Raw genomic sequence first — 19397 nt, forward strand, 5'->3', positions numbered from 1 at the left:
GATGATTGACAGCAATGTCGCTTGGCTATAATCACTATTATATCATAGACTCTAATGGAATACTAAATGGTTCAAATTACCTCTGCATTAATTTAGCCAATGAGTAGCTATAACTCATAATAGCCATATAACATAGAGCATATTTATACAGAGTTCTTATCTGTAAACTTAGAAGGTGACAACAACACAAATTGTTGTTGGAGTTGTTGGCCTGGAGGTAACAGAACAGCCGGAAGTATTTGACGAGCCTTACACTCCGTCAGCGAGTATCTTATTTTGAAAACCTCAGACGGAAGCGGCCTTATTTTGCCGGCCTTGACGGCAGTGTGAGCCGTTTCCTCTGCTCTCCTCTGGGTTAACCACTTGTTCTGAGGACTTGCGGATGTGCTGTGCTGTCCGCCGTGTCTCCGTGGCGCAGGACGGGAGGACGGTCACCACGCCTTCAGGGACGCGCTTCTCCTCGCGGCGGTGCTCTCCATCCGTGTCCGCCTTTTGGAAACCTGTCCAGAGCCGGGACGCTCACACCGGCTGTGACCACCAGACCCACCCCCCTCCCACTTCACATCAATCCGACTGGAGGCTCCGGAGTCCAACGCCGCACTTTTCCCTCCGATGCCATCTGATCGGGCTGTCTGCGTGAACGCCGATTAATTTGGGAGTATCTGGATCGGCGCTCTGATCGAATTGACGTCGGATACAAGACGCGTGAAAGATGGGGATCAAAGTGTAGTGCTGGTGAGTCTGTCTTAGATCAGATTAGATTCCTTTATTGTCATTGCAAAAGATACAACGAAATGTAGCTGCACCGCTGAAAAAAGCAAGGTTACCTGACTACTACCGTATTAACATATTGAGATTGCGCTCACGCCCACAGCCCGCGTGCGTGGGTATCGGTTTGTACGGGCGTATCTTAACCCCCCCCCCCCCCCCGTCTTTTTTTCTACGCATTTTGATCAAAACATTGTGTCGTCATAGCCACAGACGTACACACTGTCATAACACCAACTTTTACGAGCGGCGGTGATGACATCATAACTCCTTTCCGCCGCTCGCGCTACTGTGATGAAAACATCCCGGTGTGGCTTCAATGGGCGCTGTGCATGTCGGTGTAAGGGCGTGCGTGTGTGTGTTTGTATGTGTATGTGTGTGTGTGTGAGAGAGAGAGAGTCCATCTGATTTTGGTAGCTGCGTCTAAAGCCACGGCCACATTCACAGAGAAGGAGGGACACTCGGTAGATTGCACTGAAAATGAAGACGGCGGCAACTGACAATTCGGACAAATGTCACATGTTAATAACGTCGCGCACAGCTTTCAGTGTGAGGTTTATCTCATGTTGTGCCATTATGGAGGTGTGAGTGAAGCCCCAAATGTAAAACTGGTTTTCCTCAAACGCCCCTGCGTCCTCCTTTAACACCTCAGTCCCTGTACACCTAAATGGATTGGTTCGTTTCAAGGCAGACTGAACAGGTGTGGCACTGTTGATATTTTTGCTCATTTCCATTTTTCTTTGGATGCAAAAAAAAAAAAAATCTGCATCAGCTCCCTGCAAGCAGCCAAGAAGAGGTTAGCAGCTTTATCACCCAAGGGCAATGTAACAGCTTGCACAGCTTACCAATACAAACCAAGTGGATTTGTTATTGCTGTCATGCAGCTTACCACAAGGTGCATGAAAGTGAGACCTGCTGTGTCAGAAACCAGTTGGCTGGGGAGTAATCTTAGCCCAAATTGTTTATATGACCACATGAGGCTCTTCTGCTCCCTCACCCTCTGATGTATTCTCCTCCACCCCTCGGGCAGGAAGGGAGCGCTGTAGCGGGGCATCGTGTTTCGTGACTGTGCTCGCTCACTATGGAACACCAGGAGGCTGTAGCAGAGCTTCTCGCACCACCTCCCTAACACATGCCCAGCTTCCCCTTTCCTTACCCCTTCCTTCTGTTTAGGATGCAACCCTGGGAAATGTTTACTTGCTCATTCTCACCTCCACTGGAAGAATATAGCTGTGTGTCCATAGGGATTTGAAAAACAAACAGTTGTGTTTCCTTTGTAGAGATGAAGACATACTGTACTTTGGTTCTTCAGCTCTCCCCACTCACCTCATCTGAATAAAGAGTGAATTGTTTTGAACTTGTGCCACAATCGGTACCTTCTGATTGGTTACTGAAGTGAATGAGATACTGTGCGATTCTTTGTTCGTGGTTCATCCATTCGGTTGAGTCTGTCAGCGCTGAGCTCACAAAGCCTCCATGATATAATGGAATTGAATTGAAGTGACAGCTTGCTCTAACAGCATAGTAGGTGCAGGTTGTACAGGCATGAGTCATTGGAGCAGGGGTCTGTCTGAAGACGCTGGTGAGAAATCTGCAGGTACAGACACTGACTATGGCACATGTTCCCCCCAATTCAGGCCAGGTCTGCAGAGAATAACAGGTATGCTGTTAATGAGGGCATCATTTGGTTTGACGTTAGACAGAGAGGCAGGTTAGAAGAGTGGGAGGCCAGTCAATGTGTGTGCGTGTGTGGAGAGAGGGGCAGGGTCTGTCTGGTGCAGGTCGACAGGGATGTAAACATGGTAGCTGCTAGTGTGGTAGCAATGACAGCTTTATCACTACCACAAGTTTTATGGCTGGGTGTGAAAGCATGGGGGAAGGAGCTTTGTGTGTGTGTGTGTGTGTGTATTCTGAGGAATCATGGATCATAAACTATTTTGCTCCAAAGACATGTCACATGGACACTACTGCTTTGTGGTGGAGCAGTCAAAACAGGAATCCACTATAGCACCCCACCGGCAAACCTGTGCACGATAAATTCCAATTTATATCAGATTTTTGAAGATGAACTAAACTTCATCACTTAATACTACGCTGGAATAGGCGTGAGACCCAGGCATGAGTCCCCAGGATGATTTTTTTTTGGTTCCTTTTTTTTTTTTTTTTTTTTTTTTTTTTGGCTGAAGTTATGACATTTGTAAATTCAGAAAAGGCCACTTGGGAAAATGACATAGCCATGAAAAATAACAAATGTAGAAATAGTACGAAATATAGAGTGGTACAGAGGAAAACCTTCCCCCTTCTATTCATGCATCATATAACTATTCTTACATATTTGGGAAATTCCCTTTCTGGCATAACAAATTAACTAACTTCAACAGAATGCTGTACGTGCTTGATTCAAGTTTATTGGCATTTGTTTCATATCTTACATAAACTGATCCTTATCTCAAGCACAGGGTTCCTTTTTTTTAAGGGAGAGTCCATTGTGATGGCCTGTGTATCTGACAGGCCTTTGAGTGTCATTTGGCTGCTCTGCACCTTTGCACAGTGACACGGGGATGATGAGAGTCATCTCACTGACAGGTCAAGGCAGACAAGGTTCATGTGTGGATTCACTCAGTCACAGCTCAATTCTCTGTCATGGAAGCGAAAGATGAAAAGAGAGAAAAGGCAAAAGAGAGAGAGGGGGCATTGGAAGAAGGATTTCTCATGGAACAAAAGACAGAAGAGGGAGTGTGGGGACTCAACAGGCATCTAATTACCTCCCAACAGGAGCGTTGACTCCTTGGAAAGACTCTCCAGAGCTGGTCTCAGCTGTCTCCCCATGCCCTACATGCTGTCATCTGGGCAGCTATTGATGGTCTGTGAGTATGGATTGTCTCGGTCCAAAAGGTAATGGGATATGATTAGATCCCGTCTGTGTTAAATAAACCACAGGAGTAAGCATATAGATTACTCTGTCAGAAACAGGCTGCCTGTATATTTGCTTTATCAGGCTTACAAGCCTTTGCCCACCTGAGTACTAATAAAACATATGTCTCCAATTTTCAAATAAAGAAAAGGGTTCCCCAACAGTGCCCACTGAGTTCTTCTGTTAAAGTAACTTTATTAGGAACAATATTTTGGTATTTTCTTTTGTCAAGATTTTATTTGGTAGCGACTTAATTCTATAATACTTATTCTCATTCTAAATCTGAGTCTTTGCGCTGATGTTTAGGTAATGAGAAGCATTTGAGATGGTTTGATTTTATATAATTAATCAGTTAATCAACTGTTTCCTTGAGAAAAGCTGTGTATGTCTTGCAGTTTTTGTTGGTTTGTATTGTGCACATGTACAAAGAAACATATGTGCAACACAATACAAAAGTGTAAAGACAATGTAGGATCTGGAATACCCAAGATGCGTGATGAACAAAGAAATGCACTTTATTGAAGACATGGACCATTTTGGTCCCTCAGCACTGAAACTTAAATTTCCCGTCAGAACTAGTAAATGGTGGAACGGTGCAGCTGTAATTTAGAGAACTGCTTGTTACAATCAGAAATGCATAGAAAATGAGAAAGCATCGGGAATCTCTCTTATAGTGTATGAGTGGGTACCATGTCCTCCAAAACATTCTTCCAAAAAGCTTTAACAGATGAGGCATCAAGATTTGAAATCTCTGTTAAATATCGGCATGAATCAGCTAGATGCAGATCAGTGAAGCATAGTCCAGACCTCCGTATCGCTAATCATATCAAAATACATGTCATGAGCAGGCTGGACTCTGCAATCCAACCTCACTAATTGCAGCTCCGACACAGCTCATACATCAGTAACACAGTGTGGCCTCTGCCCGTTCAGGTTGTAATGAACAGATAGATGTACGCTAACAGAAAAGTAGACAATCTTGATGAAATTAGTAACGTCTGGTTATTAGATTTGCATCTGGTACCGTCTCGCTCATCAGTTTGCAGCGGTTGTTGTGGCGGTTTAATTGAGAGTAATACAATACTGAGTGGGTGTTTGGATGAAGCGCCTGAAGGACCAATGAGGTTGCTGCACATGGGCATTGTTTCATTCAGCCTTTCTGTCTGGATGTTCTCAGCCACACCACCAGTTTTTCTTTTCATATTTGTCCATTCACTTGATGACCTGATCATTTCTCTTGTCAATTCTGATGCTGAAAATGATTCCCGTGTAGGGCTGGGACAAAAACACTCATGTCCGACTCTCTTCCCATGAGCATTGTATGAATGGCTGGTGGTAAATTGGAATGTGATGAATAATACATAACTGTTTTTGAAAGCAATATGACCATCATGAATGACAGATTTAGGGCACTTAGGGCTCAGATGCACAATGTGCTCGCTACGAGCCAATCTCTGCTCAGCTCCAATTATCTCTGAGAAACATGTTAGATTGCCCAGACCCATCGCATGTCACAGCCATTCAGTTCATTTTAGTGCACCATTTTCATCCCTGTTAAACCAAGGGAGTAGATTCAGTATTTTTCATGCTTGTAAAGTGATTTCAAATTGGAGTCCGTAGATAATGGTGCTCAACCCTTAGAGTTGGTCTCAAAAGTATACACTGCCCCCCTGGATGATTGTGTTGAGTAATGTAGATCTTGACTCTATATACATGTACATTTTTGCGCCATAACAGTTTAGCGACTTTAGCAATTAAACTTATGAACATTCTCTTGTGAAACAGTCTTTGCATCTTGTCTTAAGAGAGCAGCAGTTATTGTCAGCATGGCCAAGGACTTACTTCACTTGGACTTAGATACACTCTGATTTCCTCAACCCATGTGCGAGCACATATATAAACAGAGCCCCAAACACACACATGCACACAGCTGTGTCCAAACTGGCTCAGGAATGAGGATGGCTACACATGTGCGCAGGGCGTGCTCATGGAGGAGAATTCCCACTGAACTTTTCGCACGGACTGATGGAGCTGGTGCAAGAGGAGCAGGTGTTAGGATGCCAGCTTGACCCTGATGGGATAATACATCAGAACTCCAATAAAAGGGGTTTTGGGAAGTACAACCTTGCTAAGCCCCATTGAGGGCGATTCCTGACCTCCGTCAGGGCTTGTACCGCAGAAGGAGGCTGGGGTATGGGTGGGGAGCTGGAATGCCTCCGCTGTAACTCAATCCTGTGTTTAGCTGCTGTGTGGGTGCAAGTGTGCATGCATGTGTTTTTCCAAGATACAATGAGCACATTTGTTTTCAGCTTCACTACTCTCCAAACACACACACCATTAACTAACAAAAGTGGACTGGTAAGATTTTTTCGTGAAGCCCGCGCGGTGACATATGTGTGGTATTTTGTGCTCTCTCTTGTCAGCCGTGCCAAATAGTCACTGTGCAGCCAAGCAGGCAGATTGGCTCGCCCCCTGTACCTCGGCATTCAGACTGGACACCAATACACTTTTGGGCTCCTGTAAAGACTGGGGATGATGGTAGGGGCAGAGGGCCAAAACCCACCCATGCCAGCAGCTCCCAGTGGGAGAGCAGGCTGCTGCAGGGCCATCTGTGCAGACGCCCTGACGGCGCTAAATGGAAAGAAGGGCGTAGAGAGGGACATAAAGGAGGAAGGAGGAAGTTAAGGGACATGAGAAATGAGAGGCCGAGTGACAAAGAGGTGTCTACTTTCTTTTAAGCCTGTGTCATTATGACAATACTCCATTATTTCTCTGGTTGTATCATTTCAGCTTTCAAAGAACATGATGAAAAAATTTAGGCCAGAGCTTCAATGCTCTAAGGCACGTAAAACAGTGTCAGGGCCAAAAATATTCCAGAATCGTCTTTTTAGAACACAGTCTCAAAATAGATGAAGAGTTGAAATTTGCAAGTGTTAAAGGAGCGAACAGCTAGGCTCCAAAATTTGACAAGTGTTGGAATATGTAAATTAGTTGGCGTTTGGGGGCTGTCAGATGATGGAGCCTGCGAAAAAAAAGAGAAGAGTTGAAGTGACTGTTGCAGGAGGCAAGTTTATCATTCAGAGAGCCTCGACTATCTGCACACTACCCTGGGGGAGAATATCACCTGCTCACCCTTTCTTTACAGCCCGCCCACATTTCTTGTCTACCCTTGCCATCTTTTTCTGATACTCATCGTACCCCCAAGCGAGGCAGGAGATGTTGTTTTTTCACCTCAGTCTTTTTTTATGCCTTCCTCTAACTGTGGTGTCTTAAACCAGGAAGCAGCCACAAAAAGAAAACAAAACATTGCTGCAATACCCATGCTGGATACGTGCTCAGCTCAACTTTGATGATGTGCTGCTTCTCTAAGAATAGCATGCATCACATTTTGAAGCATAGTAAGTCTTGCTCTGTGGGGTTTCTCAGTATCAATATGTATCTATATGTTTGATCTTTTACTCCACAGCTGATTAAGCCTGCCATCAGGAGGATCTTATCAGTTTGAATAGGACTGCTGGTGGAGGAGTAGAATGAATGGGTTTTTGGATATAAACCATGTCATTAAGACTGCTTTGGAAATGTGTTAATGCTTGAGAGGAATACTAATAAACGAAGATAAAATTGCTATTTAAAATGGATACAATAGTTCAAATGGTTATACTATCAGTGTTATTCATTAGAGATATAGATCCTCCTTTAGCATGTTAAGAAAAGAGTCCAGTCTATTGGTGCTACTATCGGATATAGATCTTTAGGGAGGATCATTGTCCCTAATGTCCATTTTTTCTGATGATCAATAGGCATGGCCAGCAGCGTCAATAAATCAAAGTCAATTGTGACAGAATTATTGCATCCTTGAGAATCTTTTTCTTCAGGACCTTTTTAAAAATGTTTCCTTAGCAGACAAAGGCTGTATGTAGGCTTGAAACTGAGCCAAGCAGCACAGCATCATCACAGCAATGGCCATGGAGGACTGTGGAAGCCAACAAAGCTGCCACTGTACTCCATGTGCTCCCACCAAAGAACCTTGACCTTTGACTCCTTAATGGTAGAGGTCAGACAATGGTTTGATTTGCTCTGAAAAAGCCACTTCAGTCATAATGGAGAGCTGTTGCTAATTGATTGTCCTCATCCATTAATTCCTAAGTAGCAGAACTGATTTGTCAGCAGCTGTTTCACTTTTTCTCTCAACACACACACACTCACACAGGTAGCTGTGAGTAACACTATTAATGTGGTGAAACAGGTTTTACAGAGACTGATGTGGTGATGGCTACTACAAAACAGAGTGTGGAAGCTGCTTACTGCTGGGTTGTGTCAGGAATGTTATTGTTTCATCATGGCGTACAACACAGACGCACACACACACACACACACACACAGCTAGACAGTCAAGGGTGCTGATAAAGACTGTCTCTCTAGACAGTGCCATTCTGTTAATCATGATAGAACAAAGCACGCGGATCCCCTGATGGCAACGATAACAGTCTGAAAAAAATCACAAAAACACACACTCACTCAATCAAGCACCCACTCACACTAACTCACTCACACACGCACGCACACATGCACGCTGGTTAGGCCATGAACAATGACACTCCCCCAGCTGTCTAGACAGTGCAGGGTTTCCGTTCGCTGGCTGCAGGAGATCTCAGGGGGATTAGAGCACACGCCATTACCCTCACCTGTTCTTAGCTGCTTGTTTCTCAATGTGTGTTTATTTTTTCTGCAGTGCTGACGGGAGATGGGTGTCTGAAGACAGGTCACACGCTGAGTGCAACTGAGAATGACTTTTTGGTGACTATATGAAAGAGAATGATAATAAAAGTAACCCAGATGGATAAGCGGTAAAGAATGAGAAATGAAATAATAAAAGTAAGTGTAAGCAGAGGCCATCCATGACATTTTAAAAGGGAAGTAGGCTGAGGTTTCAGCTCGTGTTTGCCATCTCAACATGGGAATGTCACAAAAGGTAAAACAAGCCAACAAGATCTTGAAAATTTCAACTTTAGACTGACAAGTCAAACTATATATGTGATTTAAGAGGAACTCATGCAATATTCTTCCTATAAATTAAGCTACGACTCATAACAAATGGCACTCACTTATAATCAATCACTGCTTACTCAGCGGTTCAGCTCCGACAACCTTATATGAGCAGCACAGAGTCGCTCATGTTCGTGAACATCATTGCATATTGCTGCATCAGTGACATTACTGAGTCTGCGTGTTGCTGGCTTTTCTTCACCTTCTATGAGACTGCTCTTTATTATTTATTGGATATTGTTTATCATGTAAACACAACATACGACTCGATGTTTGTACACAAGTTGGAGTTATTGTAAAGACGTCCAAGTGATTCTCAAGGCTGGAAAAAATGTTGAACTTTTCTCTAAAACCTTCAGTTAACACGAATACACAGGCGGTTAGAACCTGGATGTCCTATTAAAATCAGTTTCACTGGATATAGTGTTATATTGTTAATGACATTTTATTGTCAATGTGCTTTCCTTACCGTCATTTGTTACCAACAGCAGCTGCTGGTCTTTTTTTCCTTTTCTTTTTGTCTAACTCCCACATTATTGTGATGCTAAATCAAACTCTGTAGTTTCATGGCTGGTTTATGCTTCAGTAAAGAAACTTCTACAGGAGTTACCGGACTGACCGTTTTCTTTCAGACTGCAGGACTGTAGGACTGACCGAGGCAGCGATATTATGGACTGATATATCAGAGCCTGAGGAAAGATGAGGGGCGGAGGCAATGAGGAGAAATATGGGGAGTGAAGATTCATAAGTGAATCATTGGCAGTTTGAGCACGTACAATAAAACCACCAGTCGCTCCCGTACATATATGAATACAAAGAGATAAACATGGGATGTCGGGTGTGTATCTGCATGAGATGACTTGCAGATAAACTCCTGGATTTAGTCCCACAGACTCCTTAAGCTCAGCAGACTTTGTCTTCCCGTCAGTCGTAACATTAAATAAATTCTTTCCAGTTACCGTAAAGCTTGTAGAGGATTGTTAGGTTTGTTGGTTTCTCTGTTTATGGGTCCATGTTGTTCCCCTGTTATCCAATCTAGAGGAGATTTCTGCAAGAACACCGCAGGCTCATCTCTTACGAAAACAGTGACGATTGGGGGAAAACAGATGTAAGATTATATGAAGGGCATTTTAGAATTGCAATTTGGACTATGGTAACTAACCCTAACCCTTCAACTGAGATTATATGGTTGTGTCAAATTCTGAAAAATAGGGAATTTAAAAGCCAATTCAAGTTCAGGGAAGGAAGAGTCACTCATATTTGCATCTGTGAGTTTTCAGACAGAAAAGGCTCAATCAAATGCCCTGAATATCATCTGCTTAGTTAACACTTATTTGGAGCCACCTACAGGGTGTTTGTCAGTGTATCACAGTGTCGTGTGCTGTGAGGAACCATGATTATAGTTCTCAGCAACAGACCTGAAAATGTCAGCCCCTGTCAACCACAGCATATATTGTGAGATATCGGCATGGGTGTCACTTGTGTGAATAGGAAGGAACGCTGTAAACACAGACCCCCCGACACGTCTTTTGCACACCTGTCTGCGTTGGTATATGTCTAGGTGTGGACAGGTACATGAGTCAGTGCTCATTTGGACGGAAATAGGAAGAAGAACTTTTCACACAGGAAACTTGAGACATGCGACACTCATGCACACCAGAGTGTGCCTGACCTTCCACTGAAGGTACCCAAAATGCCTCTTCATATAGTTGGCTGATGGGTGAGGAAGGTGCAATGGGATACCTTCAGGTCACCAGAGAAGGTAGCAAATACCGACCAGGTTCCCTTTAGTGATTTGGGGCGATTGTTGATGTGGTCATGTTGTGGCGTTACTTTTTCTTAGAGTAATGGGAAACTTGTCTCAGCTCTCCTGCTTTCCTGCTGTTTATCAGTCAGCATTAGTGCCTGTGTATGTTTAGGCAGGGCCCTTGGCAGTTGTCCGAGCCACAAACAGCAGGAAGAATATGGTGTGTTTAGATCAGAAATAACTTCCTGTGTGTTGCTCAAGGTCTCACTGTTGGCATGTGGGTTTGCTGCTCTTCTTCTGACTCCTGCAGGCAAGGAAGCTGGGTTTGGTCAAAGGGAGCAAGAGCACAGCAGTGACATATTAATGTCAAATTTGGACAAAAACCAAATGCATTACATGCTATTTGCCATTTAAAAAAAATAATTTAGTTTTGCAATATTTCTCCTGCCTCCTCCTTGCTATTTTAAAATTTGTTAATGGAAAGGGGTCTCTGATTAATCAGATACATGCAGATGAGATCAAGGAGATGAGGGATGGTGGTAAGTGCACTCTGAGGATCACAGTACTCTCTGTTCGTGTAGTGTCTCCACTCTAGCGTGCAGCACAGTGCTCCACTACAACTGCAGCGTTGTTCCATTGAGAGAAAGAACAAGTTGAATTTTTTAAGTGTAACCTGAAGCATTCTTAAAGGGAAAGACATGCAGCGGCGGGAACAAATAGAGGCCACACCATCACTTTTGTGCAGCAACAGTCTCCACAATGACTGAGTGACCCACATTTTCATTCGCTCCTCTGCTTCTGTCTCGTTGATTTGGGAGATTGGGGCGACTGCTGAGTGGAGATGGTGTTCTGTATCGTATCCCTCGATGATGGCAGTGGGTCATCACTTAGAGAGGATGAGTGTGTCGCTGGGAAGAAATAAAGATAATTTGAGATGGTACCCTGAGATGACAAAAAGAGGAATGTGAAAAGAAATAGAATAAGTACTTTTACTTCCTTTTCATTGGCAAGTTTGGTCGTCTTCCGAGCACTACTGTGGAAAGAAATGATGATGTGAACTTTGATAGTGAACTTAGCACCACATTACATTGTTACCTTTTTTATGAAAAACATTTAAAAATGATTGATTATAAAATGTAAAAAATTCTTGAGAATAAATTTTAATCTTTTTAGTGAGCCATTTTTTTCTGCTCTGTGTCACTGTATGATTAACTACAGAAGGTGCATTAGTTGTGCTAAATCTGCATTCATTTCCTCTTCCCAAATTAAAATGAATTACTCCCTCAATTTTCTTCCTTTTTTCTTCCTTCTTCCTTATTCTGTCAATACAGAATGCTGACAGGTTTTTTCTTTATTTTAGAGAGGAATGCCCCAGACTGTGTGCTCAGGCACCATGTTCACCACTCCCAGTGGCTTCAGCCCACATTTGGCCTGTGCTGAGCCTGGGGAGGAGGAGGCCCCACAGGAGGGCCCGGGGCCTGGGGCTTGCCTTGCCGATGGGCCCCCCATCACCTCTGCTTCCCTGGAAACTCTTATCCAGAATCTGGTGCCCACTGCCGATTACTACCCTGAGGTAAACTGAAATACCACAGTTAAACCACTGTTTTGTGTCACCTCCATCAGAGTCAATTTCAGTTTATAGTGACAATGCCAATTAGATTATCAAACCTGTGTCTCTGTTTAAATTTGCTATTCTGCTTCCTTTAATTACAGCAATCTGCAGTGTTTTTTATTGATGTGGTGGATGTGTCTTAGGAAGTGTCTCATTCTGTCCTTTGACAGAAAGCCTATGTGTTTACCTTCTTGCTGAGTGCTCGTCTGTTCATCCCTCCTCCGGAGCTGCTGGCCAGAGTGTGTGAGCTGTGCATCAAACAGCAGCAGCTGGATCAGAGCCCACTTGATACGGTCAGCACTGCACCACACACAAACACTTAACTGCCGTGAACACAGGCAGATAGAAAAAAATGTGCAGATGTGTTGGTGTCCACATGTCAACCGTAACCACAAATTCTCTGCCAAATTGCTGACTTGATTATAGTGTTTTGTTTTGTATCACAAATAGAGAACAGTCTGAAAGCTCTTCACTTCTTCAACAGGCCAAAGTTCGCAAGTTTGGTCCCAAGATCCTGCAGCTGTTGACAGAATGGACAGAGACATTTCCCTCTGACTTCAGGGATGAGAAGATGGTTGGATATCTGAAAGATATCATCCACAGGATAGCTCCATGTGATGAGGTACACCAATGGCATGGAACTGTACTCATACCATAAATATAATACACAAGTCATCTGTACTCTAGTAGTGTTACATTTAAAAAAAAATATAACAGTTAAGAGGCCCTCAGCTGCATAATACTTGTCAGCTTCATAAAAAAAAAAAAACAACTGTGATTTTTAAACCACAATATAGTTATAGCCATTATCATCCTCATAAACTGTAGCAGTAGTGTGAAATACTCGGATGGAGAGTTACATTCACTTATCATCGCTACCACTGAGGTGGGATGGTGGAAGGAGTCAGAGTGTCAGTGTAGGGTGAGTAGACCTGGCTGTGTTACACAATCTTATATTACAGTCGTGGAGAGAGGAAGGAAGGATATTAGAGGAGTGGTTCCATCTACAGCCTCAAGGGAAAATAGAGGGAGGGAGATGGATGGACAGAAAATGGGGGGATGGGATATGGGGGCACAGAGAGCAGAGGAAGAGTAGGTGGAAGAGGGTGGAGGCGACTGGATGACTGGGAGGAATGGAGATAGGTGAGGAGAGGACAGAAAGAAGGGAAGGGCAGGTGGTGATGAATGTGCTGCTATTTGCAGCTGGCTGTCTGCAACATGGGTGTGTGTGTGTGTGTGTGTGTGTGTGTGTAAGAGAGTGAGTGTGTTCATGCTTGTGGGGGCTGTGGCTCTGGGTCATTTGTGAGACAGACTGACCTAACGGCTTCTGTGACCACTCATCTGGAGGAAGAGGCACAGAAACACACATTCCTGCACCTCCCAGCTGCCGGGTGAAAACCTCGAAAACGTTTTTAGTTCAACTGAAAAATTAGATTATTCTTTAAATTCTTGAGCTCATTAAATAATTTCAAACACCTTCAGATAGTAGTCAAATGCACTGCCTTTGTGCTAAAAATATTCTACTTACATCGTAATGTTTTGGAGATTAAAGGTTTTCAGCAAACGGTCAAACAGTGATACAATTAATGAGGTAATTTACACATAGGAGTTCAAAGTTTCCAGCTATGTCTTCATTCTCAGCAGCACTTAAGTGCTCAGACACAGTGCATACATGAAGCTATTAAGCTAAAGTAAACTCACAACATACAGACGGACAGAGTTGGACAAAGCATATTGGCAGCAATGATGGAGAAACACTGAAATCGGCCTCCAGTAGTAAAAGTAAAATGTATTCCATATGCACTACAGTCCAGTACAGATTGTTACATTATTATTAAGTTGTTTTTTTTTTTTTTATTATGATCTAAACTATCACATGTACTGGGAAACTTCCCCTCCAATAATTATGTCACGACTAAATAATGCTGTTGGATGAATGGAGTAAATAAATCCTCTCTGTAGTCACATGCATTTGTACATGCATGTTACTGCACAATTGTATTGTTAACTTGTATTGATTTCAGCGAAAGCCTCCTTGGATGGAGAATAAAGCACAGCGATACGGGCTGCCAAGCTGGCAGCACAGACGTTCTTTTGATTTGCACGTATTACTCATCTATCAAGCATTAATAAATTATTCATTAAAGTCATTATTGACAGCACTCTCTCCTCTCCTCTCTTTTCCTCGCCTTGCCCCGCCTCGCCTCTGCAGGCGTACTGGAAAACCCTGAATCAAGTGCTGCAGAAGCTGAGCCAGAGGCTGGCCCTGATGAGCCAGGGGGAAGAGAGCATCGTCAAGGTCTCCCTCAATGCCTCCTCCATCTCTGACAAGCTAGTGGCCTTCAAGACCAAGCCTCCGCCCATCCAGAAGGACATGCTCTCCATCTGCAGTGATCCGTACACTCTGGCACAGCAGCTCACCCACGTGGAGCTGGTGAGGAGAGGGAGGAGAGAAGTATGGGTTAGAGAGAGGTCAGGGTAAAAAATTATAACGAGGACATTTGAGTTGTATGGCGAAGTTATGAGTGAAAATTTACTTCATGTTGAAGACATAAACACTTGATAAAAAAAAACTATGGAGAATAAGGACGGAAAAGAGGACAATGAGGACAATAATAAATGACAGAGAGAACAAAAGAAAGATGACGGTTGGTACAGTAGCAAACTGAGATCGGCAGAAACACTTGATTTTGTGCTCTTATTTGAAGGTTGCTGTAGTGTAACCTTGAATATTTCTTGTCAGCTATTCCAACACTAACTAGACTCCACAACAAAGGGAATAATACAATGAAACAAACATGAACAAAAGGATCTCTTGCACTGTGCCTCACACTGCATGAATAGGGCCTTCAGTCTGTTCATGCGTCTTCATGTGGGCACGTGTGTCTGGGGGTGGTAGTGTTTGTGTGGGTGTGTGCGTCTGCGTGTGGGTGTGTGTCTGAGCTTGCACACTTGTCTGAGCGGTGACATCACCCCAGAAGTCACTGATGTGCCTGGGGCCTCAAACAAAGGGGATAAAACCAATGTGGATATATGCGACCTGACAGCTTCACACACACACACACAGACAAGAGGAGAAAGAAAGCTAGAGACAGACAAGAATGTAGAGCGCACATATACAGCAATTCATTACATCGTAGGTTTTAGTGACATATTAATTCTCATTCAAAAGAATTAGCTGCCATGTTTTGTCTTGTTTGGGCCTGCATGTATGTGTTTTTGCGGCACTATTTTGGATTACATCATGAGTTGTGAAGGGTCTAATGACTTGATTTGCACATACATATGCCTGCACAGTTGTCTTTTAATAGAATTGAATATTGTCTCAAGTGTCACTCTTAAGAAATATGATTCCAATAAGTCACGTCGATGAGTCATTACTTTCCTTTATTGATTGACTTCCATTACTGAAATGAAAGAATTATTAATGAGACTACACTCGTCTGTGTGTCTCTGTGCGTGTGCTTGCGTGTGTGTGTGTGCACTCCAGGAACATTTGAGTCATATTGGACCAGAGGAGTTTGTCCAAGCCTTTGTTCAGAAAGACCCACTGGATGGAACACAGGTAGGTTTTTAATTCAGATTGTTTTCATTATAACAGGACTATGAATTCTAAAGTTAGCTTGATGTTATGTATTGCCATATCAGTGGAAACCCATAATCTGAATAGCTTCTATCCATATTATCACTTTTGTTTTGTTAGAACAGATATCAAAGTGAAAAGTGAAAAGCTTTGTCTACTGTGTTGTTGATGTCTGAGGTCTGATCAGGATTTGCTTCTTAAGGGGCCAAACAGAGGTCAGCGAGTCAAAAGGTCACAAACAGCATAGCACTGTCATGTCACAAGCCGTGACTCGCACACACAAGTGCTTTGTCTGACCTCTCAGATGAATACTTTCAATTTCTCTTCCATCCAATGTCACTCATCCTGTGTGCTTATTTCTGAATTCAGCTGCCGTCTCTCTTCACCTGCTCTCCATTGATTTCAGCACACAGCTCACAGTTTTTGTCATTTACACTCACGTAGGGGTTCAGCCTGTAGATATGAGACTAATTAGAGACATTCCCAATGGTAACACTCCTTATACTCACTTGTGTGTGTATCATCAGCAGCCATGCTTCAGTGACCAGAAGAAGAAAACTTCCAACCTGGAGGCTTATGTCAGATGGTTCAACAGACTGTGTTACCTGGTAGCTACTGAGATCTGCATGGTGAGTAGAAAATGCTGGTAAACTGGGTAACAAATTTCTCCAACATGAGTCAAAGATAAAAATACAGGACAGGATTGAAAAAATACTCATTGTGAAACATTTGCAAAGATGAGGAACACTTACTCTGACTTAAAAATAGAACGACCACTGATTTACAAATAAATTAATAAATAAAAAACTTTAATCAAGAACTAAAATAAAAACAAAGTAGGAAAAGAGGTTGCTTATTTTTATGTATTGTGTATATTCTGCAGAGTGGAGTGGAGAACAATTTCTTCACATTTTTTTACTCATTTAATGTTTGAGTAATATCTGGAATAATTTCATGCTGTAGTGGCCTTTCATTGTCGTAAGTAGATGAAAGCAGTTTAGTGGCGATAGAGCATCACTGCCCCCTAATGGTGACATTGCTTTACTATACTCTCACTGAGCAGGAGTGATTAACAATCTGTGCTGGTATCTTTACACACAGAGACAACATTCACTCGGGAATATTAAGTGTTGCTGGTGTCTCTTTTTTGCAGCCAGCAAAGAAAAAACAAAGAGCCCAGGTGATCGAGTTCTTCATCGATGTTGCCCGGGAGTGTTTTAACATTGGAAACTTCAACTCTCTCATGGCCATCATCTGTGAGTCTAACTTTGTCATATATGATTATTATGGAGAATTTTCCTGCCCAAAATGATATTAATTGTTCAAATTCATTTCCTAATGTAGCTGGTATGAACATGAGTCCTGTGTCTCGGCTGAAGAAGACATGGGGCAAAGCCAAGACTGCCAAATTCTTCATTCTAGAGGTAAACATAATGCAGCCAGAAGTATGGAAGACACTGAGAAGCACAAGTCATAACTTGAAGCTGACATTGTTTTGCTTGTTGCCAATTGCTCTGACAGCATCAGATGGATCCTACAGGAAATTTTTATAACTACAGGACTGCCCTGAGAGGGGCCGCCCATCGCTCTCAGACTGCCAACAGCAACAGAGAAAGAGTACGCCTCAACGCCATGAAAGCATGCTGGCATTGATTCAGCCATTTATATTCATCTTTGTGCCGATTTTTTTTCAATATTTCTCAATCTTTTTCCCCTCCACAGATTGTGATTCCCTTCTTCAGTCTACTGATTAAAGACATTTATTTCCTGAATGAAGGATGTGCCAATCGGCTGCCCAATGGCCACGTCAACTTTGAGGTTAGGCCATCTCTGTTCCCCTGATCCTGTTGCATGTAATCATACGAAAAGCATCTACTTAGCACAGTTTTGTGTTTTAGAAATTCATGGAGCTAGCACGACAGGTGGGGGAATTCATGACGTGGAAACAGGTGGAGTGTCCCTTTGAGGAGGATCGGGCCATCCTGCACTACCTCCACACTGCTCCAATCTTCAGCGAGGATGGTGAGAACGTACCATGTTGCTTTCATTTTAAGAACACTTAGTAGAATGCTCATCTAAGTATTATTTGTAATTGCTGACACCTTCTTAAGCCATCAATGTTTTACTGTCATTCTTCACCAGGACTGTACCTGGCATCCTATGAGAGTGAGAGTCCTGAGAACCAGGTAGAGAAGGACAGATGGAAAGCACTCAGGTAAGACTCATAACAGACATGAAATCAAAGATGTTACCGAGCCTATATAGACGCACCTTCCTTCATCAGTATCTCATCTCTCCAATCAGGTCTAACGTTTTGGGAAAGACATGAGGCGTGGACGGCAGCTAATCCTCCCATCAGCGAGGGACCATGTGATCTCACTGCACTAAAATGAACTGTGAAGGAGCCTAGCTGGTACTTAGGTGTTTTTCTATGAAGAAATTATGGGTGGGGGGGAACATGATGAACAGGATTCATCAACAAGAGTGCAAAAATAACAAAAAGCTTAAAAAAAAAAAAAAAAAAGAATTAAAAATCAACCCAACAAAATAGAGAATTTAAAATGTTAAGCTAAAAAAACTGGAACAAAATGCCTTTGCTGCATATCAGAGATGAGGTATAGTATGTTGGAGAGGGATAGAGCTTCTCCTTCCCCAGTCCTCTCAATGTGTGTTTACTCTGTGAAGATATGTTTACTACTATAGAAAGTACAGTTACAGGGGAAACCACTTTATAAGGTTCAATTCCTACTGATACAAAAGTTGTTTTTTGCATTTGCTCCTCTCCCTATTTCTTTGTCTTTCCGTTGGTCCAAAGCCCTGTCTAGGTATTTAACTAACTTTTTCCCTTTTAGTTGTAATGTACTGTAACGAAACTTACAGTGATTTGAAGGGCGCTGGCTAGCCCACATCAGTTGTCAAATTTTATAGGTCTACTGATGGAATGGAATCAGTGTGTATATCTGGGACAACAGAAGATGACATTTTAGCAGTTCATCTCACGTGTACTTTTTATGGATGGGAGTGTGTATGTCTCCATGCATTCATGTCTGTTCAGGTTGTCACTATGTTGTTTTGCATGAGAATGACTAGAGAACTGTTTAATTTGTCATCTCCTCTTGTGATTGTATTTATTTTTCATTTGATTTGGGAAAGTGTTTGGGCGGTGACTACAAACTCATAAGAAAGTGTTTACTCCTTTTAAATGTATTGTGCCATTAATGCAACAAAATAACAGTATAGGTCACAGCCAGGCCAGGTGTAGATCGTGTACAGGTGACATTTATCCCTCATCTTTCTGCTCTTCAGGAAGTTTTCTCTGACTGACATTCAGTTGTCTGATATATTTATGGAGATTTCTGTGCTGACAGATGTATAGTTTTTATTGTAACTTTCCTTTCTTGAAAATGAAGTCTAATGGCATGCGATGACGGGTGTTTTTAAAGGGGCATTAAGTGTATCCACCTTGTAAAGAATACTACTGCAACACAAACTTTGTATTGATGTGTTGATGCATTCAATGGAAGGACAATGATGAATTAAGAGACTTTCGTCTGTCTAAAGAAGTAAAGACGGAAACTTGTGCCATATGAATCACTGGTTGTCATGATAATTCAGGTTCCTCTGACTTGAAATGTGTTGTTTATCGTTTTGTGGGGTTGTCTCTGAGCTTTGTTTTTGGCAGTTCTGTTGTGATTTAGGGGCCATCTTGAGGGTTGGGCTGGGAGGG

The 19397-nt window shown here is 42.7% G+C and overlaps 1 protein-coding gene across 2 annotated transcripts; it reads left to right on the forward strand.

Annotated features, from left to right (window-relative positions):
• The first annotated feature begins 369 nt into the window (after positions 1 to 369).
• Positions 370 to 18249, forward strand: LOC115050110 (ras-GEF domain-containing family member 1C). 2 transcript variants are annotated; one of them, XM_029512847.1, is made up of 14 exons: positions 370 to 735; positions 11836 to 12048; positions 12258 to 12380; positions 12572 to 12709; positions 14300 to 14521; positions 15578 to 15652; positions 16198 to 16299; positions 16824 to 16926; positions 17015 to 17094; positions 17192 to 17287; positions 17393 to 17488; positions 17569 to 17692; positions 17813 to 17885; positions 17975 to 18249. In XM_029512847.1, the coding sequence occupies exons 2-14, from the start codon at positions 11842 to 11844 to the stop codon at positions 17997 to 17999; spliced, it is 1464 nt and encodes a 487-aa protein (XP_029368707.1). In that variant the 5' UTR covers positions 370 to 735; positions 11836 to 11841; the 3' UTR covers positions 18000 to 18249. The 2 variants fall into 2 exon arrangements, with proteins under 2 accessions (XP_029368707.1, XP_029368708.1); XM_029512848.1 differs by having other exon boundaries at positions 16201 to 16299.
• The last annotated feature ends 1148 nt before the right edge of the window (positions 18250 to 19397 follow it).

Source organism: Echeneis naucrates, chromosome 10, assembly GCF_900963305.1.
Source record: "Echeneis naucrates chromosome 10, fEcheNa1.1, whole genome shotgun sequence".
NCBI classification, from domain to species: Eukaryota; Metazoa; Chordata; class Actinopteri; order Carangiformes; family Echeneidae; genus Echeneis; species Echeneis naucrates.

What these genes read in the sequence shown, in the direction of transcription:
- LOC115050110 (XM_029512847.1), top strand. Translation starts at nt 11,842, where the DNA reads ATGCCCCAGACTGTGTGCTCAGGCACCATGTTCACCACTCCCAGTGGC. An exon ending in CCAAATTCTTCATTCTAGAG is followed by an intron (nt 17,095 to 17,191) that starts GTAAACATAATG and finishes TTGCTCTGACAG; the next exon opens with CATCAGATGGATCCTACAGG. An exon ending in TCCAATCTTCAGCGAGGATG is followed by an intron (nt 17,693 to 17,812) that starts GTGAGAACGTAC and finishes ATTCTTCACCAG; the next exon opens with GACTGTACCTGGCATCCTAT.